The following is a 22,025-nucleotide window of genomic DNA, read 5'->3' on the forward strand; positions in this document are numbered from 1 at the left end:
CTGATAAATCCATTAATGTTCTCCATTAGACAGAGGATGACAAGCTTGGATGCCATCACTGACACAACAGACAAGAGTTTGAGCAAACTCCAGGAGACAGTGGACTGGGAAGCCTGGCGTGCTGCAGTTGGACACGACTTAGCGACTGAACGACAGCAAATATTTTCCATCAAAGAAGGAAATGGAGACTCTCCCTTTTTTTCCCAGCTTCCTTTTTCTCCTAATCCATCTATACCAACTTCCAGTTAATGTCTTTTTCCTGGTAGGTAAAATCCATCTCAATTATACACTCACATTCTAGAACAGTTACTGCTTTAGGAGAAGAGCACTTTGGATTCTTCAGATACACACGCAAAGGAAGCTGATGAGAGAATAACCTTATAATGCAAAGAGAGATCTCACCAAAATCACTGAAATAGGATCTAAAGTTATTTTGGCTATAATTAAAGAAGTTTTAAAAACAATTTACCTTAACAAAAACCTACTTGAAGTTATTCACCAAAGCTGTGAGTACTACCTAAGCATTCCCAACTTTGTCAAAACAAGGGCACAATTTGTTACATGCAGTTGTGTGCATGCTTCCTGAAAAGGTCTGTTTGGCTTCTTTGTCTGCTATGATATACCAGTTTGATAAAGGTAGGTTAACAGAGGTGTGAGTTGATCTTACCTCTGTTCAAGGTTAACAGAGGTGTGAGTTGATCTTACCTCCGTTCAGGGGGTCACAACTGCCCAACTGGCCGTTGCTGTTACAATTGCATGGCTGACAGCTGCCTCCAAATTTCTGGGGATTTCCAAAATATCCGGGAGCACACCTACACAGAATACAGAAAAAGAGAGGAAACACCCAAAGAATGCGTCATTGACTCCACCCAGTTTTCTCAACTTCCAACTCCCTGTTTGGGATATCGTAACCCTATGGGAGAAAAGGCTGACATAGATTTGCGTGAGTGAATGTATCTCAGTAGAGATATTTGTGACTTGAATGGGAATGGTGAGGATGGGAGGCAGGCAGAGATTTCTCCCTTCCCCCTTGACACGCAGATGACATACCTACAGCCAAATGGCAGATGAACGAAACACAAACAGGAATCAGTGGTCTGATCAGTATGGAAATTAGGGATGGGTGAATTTTATGCAAGAGCTGAATTTCTGAAGATATGACACAATTACATACTGCTTAATTTACAGCTAATTTCCTCAAAGGTAAAAAAAGGAAAATTCATATAATTTCAATTTTTTGCATAAAGGGGGATTTTATTAATATTTCTTATTGTACTATTCCAACTCTGCATAATTCACACTTATTTGCACTAATTACTGCAGTGATATACATAAGGGGCTTAAATAACTGAGCAGTTATAGCTGCTACCTTGGCCCGAGGCTTTATTATTCTAGATGATTTAGTGATGAAATGTCAGTTCCTTATTTATAAGTTAAAAGATAATATTTCCTTGATGGTGAGTTTCTACTTTTCTCAAACAATAAAACAAACCCATGTTAATGTTTCTGGAACTGGGAGGTAAATCAAAATATTTATGTTCATTAGCAAAATTCTACTTCCACTCTATTACCCAGCCCACCCCCCAAATTGTCATTAAGTTGGTATGTGTGTGTTGTCTTATTATCAATGGAACTGATACAATCAAGGAAATATGGCATTTGACTCTCTTCCAAAAACTTAGGGCTTCCCATGTGGCACTAGTGGTAAAGAATTCTGCCTGCCAATGCAGGAGATGTAGGAGACAAGGGTTCGATCCCAGGGGTGAAAAGATTCCCTGGCAGAAGAAATGGCAACTCACTTCAGCATTCTTGTCTGGAGAATCCCATAGAGAGGAGCCTGGCAGGCTACCATCTACAGGGTTACAAACAGTTGGACATGACTGAAGCGACTGAGCATGCATGCAACCCAAATTTAAGTTTTGTATCAAAGAATTTCCAGGCAATTTAAATATGCGTTTCCAATGGATAAACTGGTGATATAGTGCAAAGGACACAGGTTTTGAGTCAGTGAGATCTGGCTGCATTGATTCCTGCTTTCACCACCATGCATGTAATCTTGGGCTTATCTGATTCCACTTCTTCATCTGATTCCACAAGCTTCCACTTCTTCATCTCCTGCTGCTAAGTTGCTTCAGTCGTGTCCGACTCTGTGTGACCCATGGACTGCAGCCTACCAGGCTTCTCCGTCCATGGGATTCTCCAGGCAAGAACTCTGGAGTGGGTTGCCATTTCCTTCTCCAATGCATTAAAGTGGAAACTGAAAGTGAAGTCGCTCAGTCGTGTCCGACTCTAGCGACCCCATGGACTGCAGCCTACCAGGCTCCTCCATCCATGGGATTTTCCAGGCAAGAGTACTGGAGTGGGGTGCCATTGCCTTCTCCCTGTCTTCATCTATTCCTCTTATAAAAATGTAAGCTCCATGAGGATGTGATTTTGGGAGGCTGTTTTGCTCACTGATACATCCTTAGCACCTGGGGCAGTGCCTGGGCACATATTAGGTTATCAGATATAAAAAGGCAATGGCACCCACTCCAGCACTCTTGCCTGGAAAATCCCATAGACGGAGGGGCCTGGTGGGCTGGAATCCATGGGGTCGCTAGGAGTCGGACATGACTGAGCGACATCACTTTATTTTTTCACTTTCATGTATTGGAGAAGGAAATGGCAACCCACTCCAGTGTTCTTGCCTGGAGAATCCCAGGGACGGGGGAGCCTGGTGGGCTGCCATCCATGGGGTTGCACAGAGTCGGACACGACTGAAGCGACTTAGCAGCAGCAGCAGCATAAATACATGTTGAATGAATGAATGAAAAATTGTACTAACCTTATCTATTTTGGTGGATGGATATAAGATAAAAGATAACCCAGTAAAGAATCTAGTACAATGCCTGCACATAACAGACACTCACTAAAAGGCAGCTACTATCACTTCAAGACATGATGAAAATATTCATGTAATGGTATGTATTAATTGGTATCATTTGGAATGACTACATTTCAGAAAGTGGATAGGAAGTAGAAAACCCATGTATTCCCTAATTATCAGGAAGGTAACCAAGCTGAGGTGGCTTATCCAAGTCTTCTAAGCAGGCTGTCCTAATAATAGGGCTTTCCTTGAAGCATCCAGCCCCATATTCTGCCTCCTAACCATGCTACGCAAAAGATCTGGGTTTAAAATACTTTTTCTTCAGGTGTCTCACTTGTATCTAAACTTTCTACGTAAAAGATACATATTTACAAAATACCTTACTTAAAGTTACATAAATATTCCAGAAAATTTTATTCTGCTTCTTCCTTAATCTTGCAAAGCAGAATAAAATTTCTGGAATATTTATGTAATTTTAAGTAAGGTAATTTGAAAAGACCCTGATGCTGGGAAAGATTGAGGGCAGGAGGAGAAGGGGACGACAGAGGATGAGCTGGTTGGATGGCGTCACCGACTCAATGGACATGGGTTTGGGTGGACTCTGGGAGTTGGTGATGGACAGGGAGGCCTGGTGTGCTGCGGTTCATGGGGTCGCAAAGAGTTGGACACGACTGAGCGACTGAACTGAACTGGTGCCTTTCTTCTTATTTAGCCACGACAGTGACTAAACACAATGGACTTCCTGATTTCACAGATGACATTGGTACAGCAAATGAAGAGCAGAGAGAGCTTCTGTCATCTGGCTCTGAACAGCGGAGGGAGACACTGGTCCCAGAGCATGGGGCGGGGGCGGGGCTGGAATGTGAGCTGGGACCCCTTCCCTGCCCCTCCCCACCCTCTGTCCAGCTGTGCTGCGTACATCCTTATTCTTCACTCCACACTGCGCTTGTATTTATCACTGCCGCGCTAACCACTAGTGGCTGACGATGCCTGGCAGCCTGGCACAGAATGGGTGCTCAATAAATGTCTAACAAGTGAGAAAATTTGACATTAAAATGGCATTAAGCTGTAGAAAAGTGTTTTACACCTGATGTTAGCCAAAAGGCCGAGAAGCGATAGAAAAGTTTTTAGCGATGGAAAAGTTTTGTTTCTTTTTTAAACAATACTTGCTCCCTTGATGTATGATCAAATGTAACAAACCTAAGCTGAGACTACTGTTAATTAAGAATTTCCCTTTTCCAATCAGCTGCCTGCCAAATGGATGTCTCCTCCAAACTGGTGCTGTTTTCCACTTCACTGTTTATGAAGAACTGTACAGAACATTAAATTAGGAAGCCTCTCTGAGATGGGAGCCCCTTAGCTTTCAAATCATGGAGCCTGGAAGACCTTCCCAGGCCCACTCCCCACTCTACCCATCTTTCCTGTCTCAGGGTGGCTGCCCCTTCCGCCCCTCCCCCTTCAGTTCTAGTGGGATGCCCCTCCTGTTGCAGCCTGATTTAGCCCAGTTCCCTGTTTTAGGGCTTACCCTGGTGACTTAGGCTGTAAAGAATTCACCTGCAATATAGGAGACCTGGGTTTGATCCCTGGGTTGGGAAGATCCCCTGGAGAAGGGAATGACAACCTGCTCCAGGATTCTTACCTGGAGAATCCCATGGACAGAGGAGCCTGGTGGGCTACAGTTCATGGGGTCACAAGGAGTCGGACACGACTGAGCAATTAACACTTTCACTTTCTCTATTTCAACAGCCCATTTGTATGCCTATTCACCACTAGACTGGAAAACCCTTGAGGGGAGAGTCTGTGCTCTGGTTGCTCATTTGTCTCTAATGCTCAGCACAGTGCCAGGCAGATACTAGGATCTCCATCCATTTTTCATTGAAGGAAAGAATGACTAATAGTGTGAGACAAACGTGAGCTAGGTTTCCCTTGCATAAATGAAAAACAGAAGAAAATTGAATTGCTCCTTTTTACCATGGGATAGTGTCCAGACACTCAGCTGATGCCCATAAAAAGAGTGTCCCCTCTTCCACTCATGGCAGGTACCCTCGAGGCCCTTGGACTTGCTTACATTACTTCCCTGACCTGAGCTGTCTTCCAGCTCCACCTCCCAGCTCCACTGGGTTCTAGCCATTCCCTCGACCTACGTAAGTCCCACCTTGTCCATAAAATGTTTCAGATATTCCTGGTCCATAGTAGCCCCCCTTACGATGAAATTCAGTTGAATTGATTTTGTGCGTGTGTGTGTGTGTTTAATTTGGTAAAACTCTTCTAAAGTTATCCAGAAAAACAATATGCCAGAACAGTCCAGGAAACAATTTAAGCTCTATGAAGGGAACCTGGCTCAACCAAATAGTCAGTCATTTTATAGTTTCAGAAATGATTCAGAAGTGATAATAGCACAAGAACCCAATAAAATGTACAAATCCAAGTCCATACAGAAATTTTGTACATATGTAGCTTCAGTGATGGAGAAGGCAATGGAACCCCACTCTAGTACTTTTGCCTGGAAAATCCCATGGATGGAGGAGCCTGGTAGGCTGCAGTCCATGGTGTCGCTAGAGTCGGACATGACTAAGCGACTTCACTATCACTTTTCATTTTCATGCACTGGAGAAGGAAATGGCAACCCACTCCAGCGTTCTTGCCTGGAGAATCCCAGGGACAGGGAAGCCTGGTGGGCTGCCGTCTATGGGGTCACACAGAGTCGGACACGACTGAAGCGACTTAGCAGCAGCAGCAGCTTCAGTGAATGTCTTCCCTGGTGGCTCAGTTGGTAAAGAATTGGCCTGCAATGTGGGAGACCTGGGTTCACTCCCTGGGTTGGCAAGATCCCCTGGAGAAGGTTCAGTTAATTCATCTAACGGTACCCAGGCAAAGAGGGATGAAAGCATGAGCGTATGGGATTGTGTCCCCATCACTCTGTGAGCACACATCCTGTGGTGAGCACAATATGAGGGATGTGAGCCTGCTCACCCTCAGCTGGGCTGGTCTCCCTGTGCCTCTCCTCACATGAACATTTCACCCTACAGAGTGTGGCTCCAGATGTAGCCAGATGCCGTGCACATTTCATGCAGTGAGGCCCCCCTGGATTATGGATACACAGAATACTGGAATAGTCAAGGTTATTTGAGCTCTGGTCAATTTTTGTCTTATATGTTGACCCTAAGTCTATCTGCCATGTGAGAAGCAACACCATAAAAAAGGCGAGGTTCCAATATTTCACTAATATCGAGATTTGAAGTTAAGAAGTAAAACCACAAAAGTTCAAAAACAGAGATTTCCCTGGGGGTCCAGTGGTGAAGATTTCATCCTCCCAATGCAGGGGGGATGGGTTCAATCCCTTATTGGGGAGCTAAGATTCCCATAGGTCTCACAGTGTGGCGATATAAAACCAAAAAACCAAAATAGGTATAAACATTTATATCCAACTACCTCCAAGGCCAAGAGTTGGGGGATGATGGAACTTAAGTGGAATTTCCTGGCCTTGACATCATGTTATCAATGAATACTTATTGTTATGGAAACAGACTGAAAATGAAAGTGTTATCCACTCAGTCATGTCTGACTCTTTGCGACCCCATGGACTGTAGCCCACCAGGCTCCCTCTCTCCATGGGATTCTCTGGGCAAGAAGACTAGAGTGGGTTGACATTTCTTTCTCCAGGGAATCTTCCTGACCCAGGGATCGAACCTGGGTCTCCTGCACTGCAGGCAGATTCTTAACCATCTGAGCCACCAGGGAACCCTGCATGGAAACAGATTACTAATATATAATTAGATGAGAAAATAAGTCAAAACAAAAAGCAAAACTGAAATCTACATTATTTTTAAAGAAAAAGTCTGTGCATATAGAACTGACATGTAAGAACATACAACAACTTTTTTTGGGGGGGGCCGCACGTGGGATATTAGTTCCCCAATTAGGGACTGAACCTGTGTCCCTTGCAGCGCAAGCACAGAATCCTAACCAGGGGACCACCAGGGAATTCCCTTCAACAAGTTTTAACAACGGTTTTCTGTAGGCAGAAGAAATATGAATAGCACTGTAGGTGGGCAGGTGTGAGCATAGGGCAATTGGAAGGGTGTGGAACTTACTAGTTTTTTGCCTTATTAGCTTTTGGCTCACCTATTTTATGGGGATTCCCAGGTGGCGCTAGTGGTAAAGAACCCATCTGCCAATGCAGGAGATAGTAAGAGACATGGGTTTGATCCCTGGGTCGGGAAGATCCCCCTGCAGGAGGGCATGGCAACCCATTCCAGTATTTTTGCCTGGAGAATCCCCATGCACAGAGGAGCCTGGCGGGCTACACCCCATGGGGTTGCAAAGAGTCGGACAGGACTGAAACAACTTAGCACACACGCACCTGTGTTACATCATTTTCATAATTTATAATTATAACATTTTTTATAATTATGTACTGATCTTATGAGAGTTATTTATTTAAATGTTATCCATATGATTCATTTTACTGTTACTTTCCCAGATATCAATGTATGTGTGCTCTCTTCCTGTCTAGATAACAAGTATCTTTTGTACCCTTCACAATAACTGGGCAGAATAGCTAATTATGAAATATTGTTCAGGAAAAACGCAAGCTTGCCTCTGCGGCCTTTATAATCAAGTACATACCTTCCATTTTGTAACATGTATTCTTTTGTTTCCCAAACATTTCTAAATACCTATTATATGAATAGTAGCTCACTGGGCACTAAGGGATTCAGAAATGAGTGAGACACAGACTGTCCTGCCAGTGTTCATAATGTCGTGTGTGCATTAACAGGGGGGTGTGTGTAGGGCTGTGGATACGTGTGCATGTGTGGGAGCATGTAGAGTTGCATGTTTGTGTACAGGCAAGCAGGGATGTGTATATTTGGGGATAGAAGTTTGAGTTTCGATGGTGGTAGGAATACGTAGATATATGTCTGGGGAGGGGCATGCAGGAGTGTGCGTGGGAGTGGGGATATGTAGGCATATATGTAAGCACAGGGGGATACAGGGGCATTTGCTGGAGTGTATAGGACTATGACATATTGGCCCTAATTCTCAAATTTCCACAGGTACAAAGCAAGGAAGAGAAGGAAGTTAATGATTTATGAAGTGACAGGCTTGTGTTTTTCCCAAGAGACCTTTTCCCAGCCTCAGAGAAACCAGCGGCCCCACCCCAGCTCTGAGCCCCACCCACACCCAGGGTGCCTGTAGCAGCCTGCCCGCAGAGCCCACCCCACCTGTGAGATGGGGGGAGGAGGAGAGAAGGGGGGCACGGGGGAGGGCGGCACCCACCTTTCACAGCGTGTTCCTGTGTATCCAGGTTTGCAGGAGCACTTGACGTTTTCCCCAGTCACAACACAGCCGGTGGCAAAACTTAAAAAAAAAAAAGACAGAAAAAAGCCCCAGTAGAAACATAAACCCACAGGTTCTTATGCTCATTATTTTTTGCCACATGAAGTGAAACTGGAAACCAAGGGTCCAGGTACCTTTCATGTGAAGAAAATTTTGCCCATCAAAACTTGTCGAGAGAATAATGAATGATTTCAGCTGACATCGGGCAAATCTGGGTGAATAGGGACTGAAGGCATTTTTATTTTCGGCTTGGAGAAATACATTCCTTCCCTTAAGACAGAGTAAAGTAACGCACTTGGGAAGAGATGGTGACGACAGCACTTTTTCCAGAAATAACAAGGAAGGAATCAAACAAGTCTGGGCAGAAAAGAAGAACAGAGAGTTCTGATTCTTTAAAAAAAAAATTTTTTCCCCTCCTTGCTTATTCTAGTTCTTTTATCTTATACTGGGCACAATCCCTTCTGGGAAGAAAAAGTATTTTGTGTGGAGGGTTCGGCGGTGGGGGCAGGCCCACCCAGAGTCCCATAGGGGACTAAAGTACAGATCATGCTTGGGCCCAGTTAGCTCTGCGGACATGGTCCCTGCTGATTTCCACACTTTTCCAATCAGGTTGTTGCAACTTCTATTCTCTTTCTTTCAGTTCTGAACTGGTGTATTTATAGAAGCTTCTTTAAAAAAAAAAAAATTAAACCAAGAGACCATGAAAAAGTCCTTGTTGCCTTACGAAGAAACATCTATGACCACTGAACATTGCACTGACATAGATGTGAGGGGAAATAACTCCATTTATCACTAGCTGGTAAGAGAATTCTGATTTTAAAAACTATTTACTTATTTGGGTGTGCTGGATCTTAGCTGCGGCTCATGGACTTAGTTGGGCTTCCCCGGTGGTGCTAGAGGTAAAGAACCCCGCTGCCAATGGAGGAGACATAAGAGACTCGGGTTTGATCCTTGGGTCAGGAAGATCCCTTGGAGGAGTGCGTGCCTGGAGAATCCACTCCAGTATTCTTGCCTGGAGAATCCCATGGACAGAGGAGCCTGGTGGGCTCCCTAGGGTCGCAAAGAGTCAGACACAACTTAGCACGCACACATGTGAGCTTAGTCGCTCTGTGGCACATGGGATCTTAGTTCCTCAACCAGGTATTGAACCTACATCCCCTGAATTGGAAGGTGGATTCTTAATCACTGGACCACAAGGGAAGTTTCAAAGAGTTCTTATTTGGGAAGCTTCTCTTGGACAATTGGATAGATATAGAGTTACACCTTTAAAGGGACAGTTAGAAATTTGTCAGCAGTATTAATATTGCTGGAAGGAGAATTAGATAAAAATAGGATTTTACTGATACATCCTAGGAACTGCGTGTTACTTCAACTACACAGAAGCTGAAAGCTGACCTTGATGATAGCATGCTTTGCAACCAAAGATCAAACGCTTTCCCCAAGCACACTGTGAACATCTTGCAGCTTTTTACTCTCTCCAGCTTCTGTTCAAACAAGCCTGGGCAAGTGTCAAGTGATAGATCCCTTTACAAATAAAGCCACAGGACCAGGCAGGTTTAAGGAGTATCAAACACACAGATAGCAAACCAGGGTGGATATTTCAAATACGCATCTCCAGAAAAGCCACATTGGGCAGGTGGCTTCTGATAATTTTAAGACTCGGCCAATTTCTCTGCTAGCTCAGCTGATATCAGCCAGCCTTGCAGTCCACACTTGCTCCTGAACCTGGGCACTACTGGTACTTGATCACCATCACTCTGATTTTTCATATCAAATCTTGCTTCACTTGGTTACCTGTTTATATTTTGTCTGGACTCACAGTGAACAAGTGATGATGAGCAAGAGTAGGCTGAACATGAATTATCACGAAAGGAAAATGACGGCTTTCTACTGACAGAGTCTTCTGACCTTACTGGAGCCTGGATGATAATGCAGACCACATCCCTCTGAGGCTCAGAACTGTCCTGTGGCTTCCATCACACTGAGGATAAAAGTCCTTAACATCCAAGTGCCTTACTCTAGCCTGAAAGGTACAGGATCTGTACCCTGGCTGTCCCACCAACCTCATCTCCCAGCCAGCTCTCTCTCAATGCAATCAAGCCATCCATGCCTTCTTACTGTCCACAAACTCATCATCACAGGAGTTTTCTCATCTGTTTTTTCCCCCCTTGCCATGGACCCTCATCATATTGTCTTGGTACTCCACCTCATCACTCTTGAGTCCCTGCCCAACAACTCCAGAAAGCCCTGCTACCACCCTCTGTAAAGAATCCACTATCTATCATATAACCCTTTTATCAGTGGTGTGGCCCATCTCTGAAGTTATACTTCAGACTGATTTGTGCACATTTTACTGAGGAATAACCCCACTCTCTCCTCCCATTCTTCAGGTGAAGCTTAATGTCTTTGCCAGCCTTCTTTACTGCAGTTACCCCAGCATCTGGAGGAGGGATGATGCTCAATAAATTGCTTAGACATTAAATGAAGAGCAAAAGAAAAGAGGAAAAGGCAAAACCCTGAAGAACACAACTTGGAGAGTCTGTTTTTGTTTGGTTTTGTTTCCATTTTTTGTCTATTCCTTTTTTAAAATAGAAAATTGTTTTATTGAGATAGACTTCACATATCATACAAATCCACCCACCTAAAATGTTAGATTCAATGGCTTTTAGTGTGTTCACAGAATTGCGCAGTCATGACCACAAACAATTTTAGAGCATTCTCATCACCTCTGAAAGAAATTTTATGCCATTTAACAGCCCCTTCCCATTTCTCCCCACCACCCATTCCCCAACCCTAGACACCCATCAAACTATTGGGTTGGCCAAAAAAGTTAAATCGGGTTTTTCCATCATGGCTACAAAAAATCCAAATGAACTCTTTTGCCAACTCAATACTTCCTGTCTTTATAGATTATTGTCAAACGTCTACAGTACCTGTCTGAATGAGGACATGGGCAGACTCTGCAGGATCCATGAATGGTGTTCCAATAGTAACCCTCTTTACAGCGCTCACAGTGTTCCCCTGCAGTGTTATGCTGGCAGTTCTTGGGAGAGAGAAACAGTAAAATTAATAACAACCTATTACATTTATTACTATTGAGATTGCTGTCATCTTAATTACTCACACAATTATAACTCAACCCCCTCTGACATAGCAATATCGATTTTGCTAATCATATGCTTTTCCTACCCAGCCAATCATTGTTGGTGCCAGAAAAATGGTGTAATTGCCCTCCCATCAGCTATTTGGTGTTATCATGGGGAGGAAGGGCAAAATGGAGCCAGGTCAGTGGGGTTAAAATCCCACTTGAACATTCCATAGCTGTGGGATCTTGGGCAAGTCCCTTCACCTCTCTAGGCCTCGGTATTTTTTAATAAATCAACTTTTTTGGCCATGCCACATGGCATGTGGGATCTTAGTTCCCTGGCTAGGGATTGAACCTGTGTTCCCTACACTGTGTGGAAGTGGTTGAGTGTGGAGTCTTAACCACTGGACTGCCAGGGAAGGTCCATATAAATAGTGAAGGTGATGGAATTCCAGTTGAGCTATTCCAAATCCTGAAAGATGATGCTGTGAAAGTGCTGCACTCAATATGCCAGCAAATTTGGAAAACTCAGCAGTGGCCACAGAAATGGAAAAGGTCAGTTTTCATTCCAATCCCAAAGAAAGGCAATGCCAAAGAATGCTCAAACTACTGCACAATTGCACTCATCTCACATGCTAGTAAAGTAATACTCAAAATTCTCCAAGCCAGGCTTCAGCAATATGTGAACCATGAACTTCCAGATGTTCAAGCTGGTTTTAGAAAAGGCAGAGGAACCAGAGGTCAAATTGCCAACATCCACTGGATCATGGAAAAAGCACAAGAGTTCCAGAAAAACATCTATTTCTGCTTTATTGACTATGCCAAAGCCTTTGACTGTGTGAATCACAATAAACTGTGGAAAATTCTGGAAGAGATGGGAATACCAGAACAACTGACCTGCCTCTTGAGAAATCTGTATGCAGGTCAGGAAGCAACAGTTAGAACTGGACATGGAACAACAGACTGGTTCCAATCGGGAAAGGAGTTCGTCAAGGCTGTATATTGTCACCCTGTTTATTTAACTTATATGCAGAGCACATCATGAGAAACACTGGACTGGAAGAAACACAAGCTGGAATCAAGATTGCCGGGAGAAATCTCAATAACCTCAGGTATGCAGATGACACCACCCTTATGGCAGAAAGTGAAGAGGAACTAAAAAGCCTCTTGATGAAAGTGAAAGTGGAGAGGGAAAAAGTTGGCTTAAAGCTCAACATTCAGAAAATGAAGATCATGGCATCCGGTCCCATCACTTCATGGGAAATAGATGGGGAAACAGGGGAAACAGTGTCAGACTTTGTTTTTCTGGGCTCCAAAATCACTGCAGATGGTGATTGCAGCAATGAAATTAAAAGACGCTTACTCCTTGGAAGGAAAGTTATGACCAACCTAGATAGCATATTCAAAAGCAGAGACATTACTTTGCCAACAAAGGTCTGTCTAGTCAAGGCTATGGTTTTTCCTGTGGTCATGTATGGATGTGAGAGTTGGACTGTGAAGAAGGCTGAGCGCTGAAGAATTGATGCTTTTGAACTGTGGTGTTAGAGAAGACTCTTGAGAGTCCCTTGGACTGCAAGGAGATCCAACTAGTCCATTCTGAAGGAGATCAGCCCTGGGATTTCTTTGGAAGGAATGATGCTAAAGCTGAAACTCCAGTACTTTGGCCAACTCATGCGAAGAGTTGACTCATTGGAAAAGACTCTGATGCTGGGAGGGATTGGGGGCAGGAGGAGAAGGGGACGACAGAGGATGAGATGGCTGGATGGCATCACTGACTCGATGGACGTGAGTCTGAGTGAACTGCGGGAGTTGGTGATGGACAGGGAGGCCTGGCATGCTGCAATTCATGGGGTCGCAAAGAGTCGGACAGGACTGAGCGACTGATCTGATCTGATCTGATGATGTATATACTATTCTAATTTTCCTAAAATGTACAGTTAAAATAATACCCACTTTCCAAGGTTATCAGGACTTGTAGGATCCAGAGAGGAGTCTCTCGGGGGTGTCAGGTGAGGGTGCTGTCAGCTTCCTATACCTTTACTTTGCTCGGCCTCCCTGACTCTCTCAGAAACATCTGTCCTTTTGAACTAAGTGCTCCCCTTTTCACGTTAGTTCCCTTTCCTTATTGTTTATTTATTTGGCCATGCGGGGTCTTAGTTGTGGCATGCAGGATCTTTTAGTTGTGGCAGGTGGGATCCAGTTTCCTGACCAGGGATGGAACTCAAGCCCCCTGCATTGGGAGCTCAGAGTCCTAGCCATTGGATCACCAGGAAAGTCCCAGTTTCCTTTCCTTTATAGCTCCAAATGACAATTTTAAAGAAGAGCTGCCTGGAGAGAGATGCTTTAGTCCCATGTCAACTTAGTTCTGAGCTGAAAACACTGAGGAAGTAAGAATGTGGAGAAGCAAGAATGGTGGTGAGGTGACCTGAATCCTATGATAAACCCTCCCCAAACCCCTCTGAACTCTGGGCCTTTAGAGGGGCACGGGGAGAGGAGCGTAGAAGGGGGTTAGAAACTGAGTTGCTTGATAAAAAGCCCATAAGAATGTCCGAAATACCACTCACTCTCAGCTGAAATCATCTGAAAGCATCTTCCTCAGTCCTGCAAATTTGAGGCATCTACCTATCAGATTTCCTTGTTTTACTGTGAATAAATGAGTGAATGAATGAATCCATATCCACCCTCACAGCATGTGCTTTCCAAGGTCCATGTGACAGCAAACTGTGCATGAACTAGCTGCTCAGCTGTGCTAGGTGCAGGGGCGCAACGATAGAGTGGTACCCTGACTCGGGGCTAGACAGAACCCTGTGAGTAGACATCTTCATACAGTGTGGAGAATACGATGACAAAGGTGTTGGCAGCATGCCCTAATACCAAGAGGAGCCTCAGGGAGGCGATGAGGCCTGTGTGGAGGACAGAAGGAGAAGAGCAAGCTGGGTGGGGAAGGGAGGAAGGGCGCACTGGGCACGGGGGCCGGTGTGCACAGGGCCTCAGTCTTGCAGGAGATCAGTGGTGTGGACGGACAACCTGAAGCAGCTGGTGTTCCCGAGGGTGAAGTGCAAGGGGGCAGGATATGGCTGGAGAGGCAGCAGCACAGATCAAGGGGCCCTGAGGCTGCCTGAGGAGTGTGAACGTCTGGGTGTGAGCCTCAGGGGACCCCCGAGTCAGCTATGAGTTTCAGATAAATCATCCTGGAGGCAGGGGGAGACGGGCTCCAGCAGCAGTGAATAAAAAGGAGGAAAACCAGTGTGGTGGTCCAGTAGCTGGGACTTCGAACTCCCTATGCAGGGGGCCTGGGTTCGATTCCTGATCAGGGAACTAGATTCCACATGCTGAAACTAAGAGTTTGATGCCTCATCTAAGAGCTGGGGCCGTCAAATAAATAAAGTAAAATAAATAAATATAAAATGGGCTTCCTTGGTGGTACCAATGCAGGAGACACAAGAGACGTTTAGATCCTTGAATCGGGAAGATTCCCTGAAGCAGGAAGTGGCAACACACTCCAGTAATCTTGCCTGGGAAATCCCATGGACAGAGGAGCCTGGCTATGGGGTTGCAAAGAGTCAGACACAACTGAGCAATCACATGTGTTAAGCATAAAAAATAAAGTAAGATAACTGAAAAGTAGAATTCCCTTAAAAATAAATAAAAAGGAGGAAAACTGAAGAACGAGGATGAGAAGAGAGAGGAGGGAAGGAACTGGAAACAAAGGGAAGCTGACAGGTGACTGGATAGCAAAAGCAGAGGAAGGGAGAGAAAGCGGCCAGGAGAAGGCGGAACAGCAGGGCCTCAGCGGAGAGAAGGGAGCCGGTCATCAGAGCTCCATCCGGCCAACGGCACCCACAGGACACGTCACTGGCTTCGGCTGCCTCCCCGCTGGACACATGCAGCTTTACTGCCAGGGGGTGGGCTGGTTTCTTTTTACCCTTCGAAGCTTATACTTGAAATGACAGGGAGAGATGCACATGTGTGAAGGTCCCAGACTTCAAAATTGACTTTGGACCTCGGGAAGCGGAGGCCTATGTAAAGAATCGTCCCGTCTGCCAGCGAAAAGGGCTGGGTCTCCTTGTTTCTGTTTTCTGAGGATGGGGCTGCATGCGCGGCTCCCGGGCAAGGGCCATGTTGGAGTGCAGGGCCAGCACCCACGGCCTGCCGCTGAGCTGCACCCGTGTGTGTGTGTGCTCATGTGTGCACATGTACATGTGTGTACACACACACACCCCCCACCAGACAGCAAGCCTCCTGAGAGTAGGGATTATGTCCGATGGTTCTAACCCCAGCACTTAGCTTAGTCCTTCCCATAAGAGCAAATACTCAGCAAGGGTTCCCTGAATGAATCAGTTCTAGAGGGCATGTGGCCGTCAAGGACAGGGGAAGACAGAGCTGCAAACAAAAGTGAAAAAGAGAATCTTGTTGTTTGATTGAAACACGAACTATGACTCTCACTAGTGATCCCTTCACTGGGTGGATGGACTACAGAGAAAACTCCCTTTGTTCTCTGGCAGCATTTATAAAGTGGCCTCACAATGACTCAACGGCAAGATAAGTATTTTTAATGACAGTGTCTACCTGTGTTACACACATCACACAGTATGAAATACAAACTATTACATGAGATACCAAAGAGCTGAAAAATAATACTGCCTGACATCTCTTACACTTTCGGAACTTATAAGGCTACAATCCTACAGAATATTCTGTCAGGCTCTTTACAACAATTTCCTGTCCTGGCCTGTTCTGTCTTGCAGAGGAAATAGCTCCTCAGGACACGCTGCATGGGCATAAAACAGTCTAGGAACTCAAAGAGCTGAAACACACTCTAGGTGCCTCGCACAATGCAGAGGAAGCCCGCTCCAGGACAATGCATTTCTGAACCACACAAAAGAAGTGGGGGCTCTGTATTCAGGCACCAACGTGGCCTCCTTGCCTTGGAACTGTCCCTCTTCCTTCTAACTGGGGAGACCGTGGCTACTGAGGGGGGACCTCTGAGGATAGGGAGGAAGATAGCAGAATAAAAACTGTTTTGCTTCAGGATGCATGAGAAAAATCTCCTGAGAACCTAGTTTTGTGTGAGAGAATTTTCTAAAACACCCAAAGAAGATAGTTTTCTGGTGGCTAAGTCATAAACCACTGGGACTCCCCTTGCCTGTCTTCCCCTATAAACACACTGCCTTGGCAGCCATGCAGGTTAGTGTTTGATGGATGGAGAGTGTGCCTTCAGCCTTTGACAGCATCTCCTTCTCCTCTGATCAATTTTTTAAGCCACTGCTCATCTGACAGCAATGAGGTCTCCTCTCTGCAACCTCCTGCCCCACCTCAGCTCAGCTCAGTTCAGTTCAGTTGTTCAGTCGTGTCTGACTCTTTGCAACCCCATGAATTGCAGCACGCCAGGCCTCCTTGTCCATCACCAACTCCCGGAATTCACTCAAACTCACGTCCTTCGAGTTGGTGATGCCATCCAGCCATCTCATCCTCTGTTGTCCCCTTCTCCTGCCCCCAATCCCTCCCAGCATCAGAGTCTTTTCTAATGAGTCAGCTCTTTGCATGAAGTGGCCAAAGTATTGGAGTTTCAGCTTCAGCATCAGTCCTTCCAAAGAACACCCAAGACTGATCTCCTTTAGAATGGACTGGTTAGATCTCCTTGCAGTCCAAGGGACTCTCAAGAGTCTTCCCTAACACCACAGTTCAAAAGCATCAATTCTTCGGCACTCAGCTTTCTTCACAGTCCAACTGTCACATCCATACATGACCACTGGAAAAACCATAGCCTTGACTAGACGAACCTTTGTTGGTAAAGTAATGTCTCTGCTTTTGAATATGCTATCTAGGTTGGTCATAACTTTCCTTCCAAGGAGTAAGCGTCTTTTAATTTCATTGCTGCAATCACCATCTGCAGTGATTTTTTAGCCCCCCAAAATAAAGTCTGACACTGTTTCCACTGCAACAAAATTGAGGTCCAAAGGAGTAGCTCTGGTTTACTATATCCTGGCAAGAGTTAGGGCTTCCCAGGTGGCTCAGGGGTAAAGAATCTGCCTGCAATGCAGAAATTGCAGGAGATGTGGGTTTCACCCCTGGGTTGGAAAGATGGAGGAGGGCATGGCAAGGATGTCACGGATTACCTGGAGAATCCCATAGACAGAGAAGCCTAGTGGGTTATAGTCCACAGGTTCGCAAAGAGTCGGACACAACTGAAGCCACTTAGCACACACGCATGGCAAGAGTTAAACCCCAGCATCTACCAATTATTATCATCTAGTGAGATTCAGAAGCTAAGGTGTAATTTAATTGCTCAGACAGAACGTTCTCTGACGGCGCATGTTAAAATGGAGGGAAAGGGCCTTCCCTGGCAGTCAAGTGGTTAAGACTTCGCCTTCTAATGCAGGGAGTGAGGGTTCTAGTTGCGGAGCTAGGATCCCACATGCCTTACAGCCAAAAAAACCAAAACATAAAACAGAAGCAAAACTGTAACAAGTTCAATAAAGACTTTAAAAATGGTACACAGGAAAAGAAATCTTTAGGGGAAAAAAAATGGAGGGAAAAGTGAGTGTAAAGTAATTCAGCCTGGTTACCTGGTGCTGCACGTGCCCCTGCCCCACCCCATCCCCTGCTCACATAATCACCTCTATTTAGGGTTTGGTAGAGGTGATGTCTGATGTCTGAGGCCTAGCGGAGGGGGACGGGGAATACACAGATCATTTGTTAGTAACATTCCAGCATCAGTTTACTCACAATGCATATTCCCGAGCCATCCTGGCAGCGATTGGAATGCCCGTTACAGTTGCAGGGAACACACCATCCGGTGTATAAGCCTTTGTTCTCATGATAGTATCCAGGGCTGCATCCCTGTTTTGCAAACAAATCATTTAGTCAATACAAAGAAAGAAATTTATTATCCAAGGCAGGTGACCATCCTGACCGTCCAGCATTGACCTTTCTATCTTCCCTACTTTGGTCAGTGTGTGAACTTCTACTTTCCAATGCAAGCCAGGTTCGCTTGCTTTTTCCATCAGGTTTTCTGTTGTTTTCACATCTTGGTGGATGTGAAAGTAGCTGGTGGAGTTTGTGGTGGAATGGGAGATGTGTGGTGGGGAAATCAGAGCAAAGGGGGTGTGGGGGGTGGACTGTGGAAGTTGGGTGCCTCTCCTTCTCAAGCCAATCGTTTTGAGGGCCAGTGGAGGCACGGAAGGCTGAAAAAGCAAAGAGGATCAGGACCTCAGTCTGCCAGGGGGGAGGACCTCTGAGCAAATCCCTTCAAGTTCTCTTTGGGTAGCCACTCCAAGTGTGGATTTGGGCTCGTGGGGGAGCTGGATGGGAGGAGGGGAAAGGTGGGATCACCACTGGGATTTAATCAATAATGGCAGGTCTGGTGGTACCCATTCACTGCTACTCACCAGACTACAGGTGACTGGGAACCCTGGGGAAAGGAAACAGCTTGCATTCTTGTACAGAACTTGATAGGGATGTTTGGTTCCTACTGAACACAAAGACCCAGCTTAAGGCAATTTCCGTGAGTGTGGTCTCCTCTTATTCAACATTGCTTTGATTAACCCTATCTCCTCTATATTGCCTTTTTGCAGTGTAATGCTGCAAGTTATTATTTTTCATGTGGATGAGAAGAATTATGATGATGATGATGAGAAGAAGCTCACACACTCCCCAGAGCTGAATATTCCAGTTGCTGCTAGAAATTCCTTCTAAAGCTACACAAATGATGCCAAATCATACACAATAACAATATATAATTTCCAATATAATTTTCCCTTCAGCTATTAGGAACCATGTCGAGGCAAAAGAATGCACTACAACAACTTAGATTACTGAATGGGCTTGTCTAAGGAGAATCCAAACATGAAAGGAATGTTCTTGAGCTGAAAGCACAACTGAGAGATACGTTTGAACTTAATTCAGCCAGTGGTGGTATGATCGTATCTGCAAAAAATCTCTACCAAGAAGGCACAAGGGCCTTATAATTATCACCATATACCCCATTACATGATTATAAAATTATCCGATTTAATAAAGAACAAATTATCTAAATAATAAATATATATGGTTTATTTATGACAACATGCCCAGTAAAAGCTTTAATTAAATATTCTTTGGTGGGTGAGGACGGTCTATCCTGATTAAAGGTAAATCACCCATCTTAATTTGCTTTTGCTTAGAAATAGAAAAACACTCCACAAGAACTATGTATCATGTGACTCTCAGAACATTTGTCAGTTATGGGAATATAATTATTTTCTCACCTCTGTAAAGCACACAAACTCTACATTTAACATACGATTCTGTTCAACTATTCAGGCTGTATTGAAGACTTGTTCTAAATGAAAACGAATGTGTCCCAACATGTTACTTCAGTAAAGAGACTTTGCAACTAATAATTTTTTAAGTCACAATTTTTCAGGATAACTTTTCCAATAAACTTTTGTAGTACAAATGATAAAATGATGTCTCTATCAAGTTTCCTGGGTCACTTTAGCAGCCATAGCGTTTATTTCTCTGTGAATATACAGGTACTATCCAGGAAATTTAAATACAGTGAAAGCAGAATTTATGAATGTTTAATGCCCGGCTAATTGAAGCACATGTGTTAGGTATTACACAAAATTGATCTCATCAATTTTCTTAATCTTAAATAGGGATTCCACTGATGCTCAGAGTTTACTTTATGGGCAATTTTTCTCCCAAGCAGAGCCTGGAAACCTACAGGCATCCAGACTCTTATCCTAAGCCTTGGGTTCGTCTAGAAAGGGCACAAAGTTTCCTAGACATGAACATCCCACAGGCATTCAAACTCTAGCTGCCTCGGCATTTCCAGGTGGGCTGATGTTTATAGGGTTTGTGGTTAACAGCCCAGGAGAGCGATCTGTCAGGCACCGAAATGAACACTGCCAGTCAGCAGATGGGGGAGCCATCGGCCCCTCCCCCAGCCCACCCACTTCTCACTCATCACCCTGCCTTGAAATCTCAGGGAGCTGGGAACCCTTCCCCACCCAAAGCAAAACGTAAAAGGGCCGTTACCTGGCTGGGCTTAAGCTCCACATAACTTGCTTGCTGTTGGTTTTGACCCGGAGATGGAGGAAGCACTACCCTTTGCTGCTGTGAACTGTACCCCAGACACTGCCCCAGGGCTGCCCCAAAGATCCAGAGCCATCCTGCACTCCGGGCAGACCACCTCACTGCCGGGGGCATCGTAGTCCCTGGGCGTCCTGCTGGCTGCGCGCAGACCTCTGCCTCTTCCTCTTATACCTGCCCTTCCTGCTCGCTGCCCAGGCCGGGCTGACTCAGGTAGAAGGCAGGCTGTCTGCGGCAGGAGGCCCCACCTGTAAACTTCACCTGTGAGTCAGCCTGGGAGAGCGCGCACATAACAGTCCCGCAGGGAAGCGCGCCACTCTGTAATTCCTGCCAGGTGGGGCAGGCATCACCTTCTACCCACCTCACCCCTGAGACGGCACTCGAAGCTGTAAATCACAGGCTGAGTCATGAGCCTAGAACACGCCCTGGGCAGGAGGGTGGTGAGCCAGAGGTCCCTCTCTTTCCCTTGGGCTAGGAATTTCACTTAATCGGGCTACAAAAGACAGAGAAGGCAGGGGGACAAAGAACGGAGCCACCTGTGGACTAAAAGTTACCTGGCAGGAATCCTGAGAAAACCACAGCGAGTATATTATATTTTAGCCTGCAAAATAGGTCACATTTTAATCTGCAAAAATATTATACCTTCAGGTTAAAAAAAGAACCGATGGGCAGATCACCTTTAGGGTTTTCTGCAATCCAGGGGTCGGGAGGGGAAGTTAAGGAGGTTGCTAATTGCATATCCGACAGGCGTCTGGAATTCTCAAGATGACAATGTTTGCTATTTCCTATTCATTGTACTACCTACTGTGCTTTCTTTCCCTCTCTTTGGGAAAAGGAACTATTTGCAGCTTGAGATATGAAATAGTTTCATGTTACAGCACACAGAGGACAGTCAAGTTGACTGGGCCTCCACTGAGGATCTGCTGTGAGCTGGAAGCTTGGACTGAAACTTCCCCTGAAGAATCAGGACGTTTTCTGGACTATAACTCCATAGGGGGATGGGTGCTGGAAAGAGGCCCTGGATTAAGGAAAGGCAGGAGGACCCTGGGTCAGCTCCCGGGAAGGCAGTGGCTCACATATTGGGATGTGCACAGTTACTTCCTTCCTGCCTCCCAGAAAGTCCAGATTTCTGAAACCCCCAGGATCCACTGAGCTCCTAATGCTTTCTGATGGGTTTTGAGACAAGTGATTTTTTTTTTTTTTTTTCATTTTTAATACCTGCAGGTGGTCCAGGTAAGATAACACGCTAGACCCCCAGCAGAAACTTGTTTGATGGTCAGAGGGCTCCAGGCCATCCAAGAGGGCTGGACAGCAGACAGGCGCACCAGCCCCAAGAGCCCTCCAGGGCATTCGATGGTTGAGGGGCAGCTCCTACCTGACATGAGTCACCTGTGTAGTCAGGGGGGCAGGCACACATCTCTACGCTCTGTGCTCGACGTCCACTTCCTGTTTCCGAGGCCTCCTCCAGCCCCACCCCGCTCAGGGTGAGCCGCTGCGTCTCGGTGAAGTAGAGGCCCCGGAGGTGCACACCTTGCAGTCTAGACAGCACGGTCATCAGCTCCTCCCGGGACACGGGGGCCTGGCTGCTGGCATGTCTGAAGTTTCCCTACACGTGAAAGCAGAGAGGCGAACTCAGTCCCAGGGACCGCAAGACAG

The 22,025-nt window shown here is 45.6% G+C and overlaps 1 protein-coding gene across 7 annotated transcripts in view; it reads right to left on the bottom strand.

Moving 5' to 3' along the window:
* Positions 1 to 22,025, bottom strand: part of LAMA3 (laminin subunit alpha 3) — a 249,672-nt gene that overhangs the window by 63,688 nt on the left and 163,959 nt on the right. For 6 of the 7 annotated variants that reach the window (XM_070778824.1, XM_070778825.1, XM_070778826.1 and 3 more), the window contains 5 exons: positions 21,745 to 21,975; positions 18,021 to 18,134; positions 11,140 to 11,249; positions 8,147 to 8,227; positions 706 to 812 (listed from right to left, as the gene is read on the bottom strand). In XM_070778824.1, the coding sequence (XP_070634925.1) occupies positions 706 to 812; positions 8,147 to 8,227; positions 11,140 to 11,249; positions 18,021 to 18,134; positions 21,745 to 21,975 (643 nt within the window). Of the gene's footprint in view, positions 1 to 705; positions 813 to 8,146; positions 8,228 to 11,139; positions 11,250 to 18,020; positions 18,135 to 20,315; positions 20,746 to 21,744; positions 21,976 to 22,025 lie in introns of those variants that run through there. The other variant, XM_070778830.1, reaches the window with a different exon arrangement.

The sequence above is a fragment of the Bos indicus genome, chromosome 24 (genome assembly GCF_029378745.1).
Source record: "Bos indicus isolate NIAB-ARS_2022 breed Sahiwal x Tharparkar chromosome 24, NIAB-ARS_B.indTharparkar_mat_pri_1.0, whole genome shotgun sequence".
Classification (NCBI taxonomy): domain Eukaryota; kingdom Metazoa; phylum Chordata; class Mammalia; order Artiodactyla; family Bovidae; genus Bos; species Bos indicus.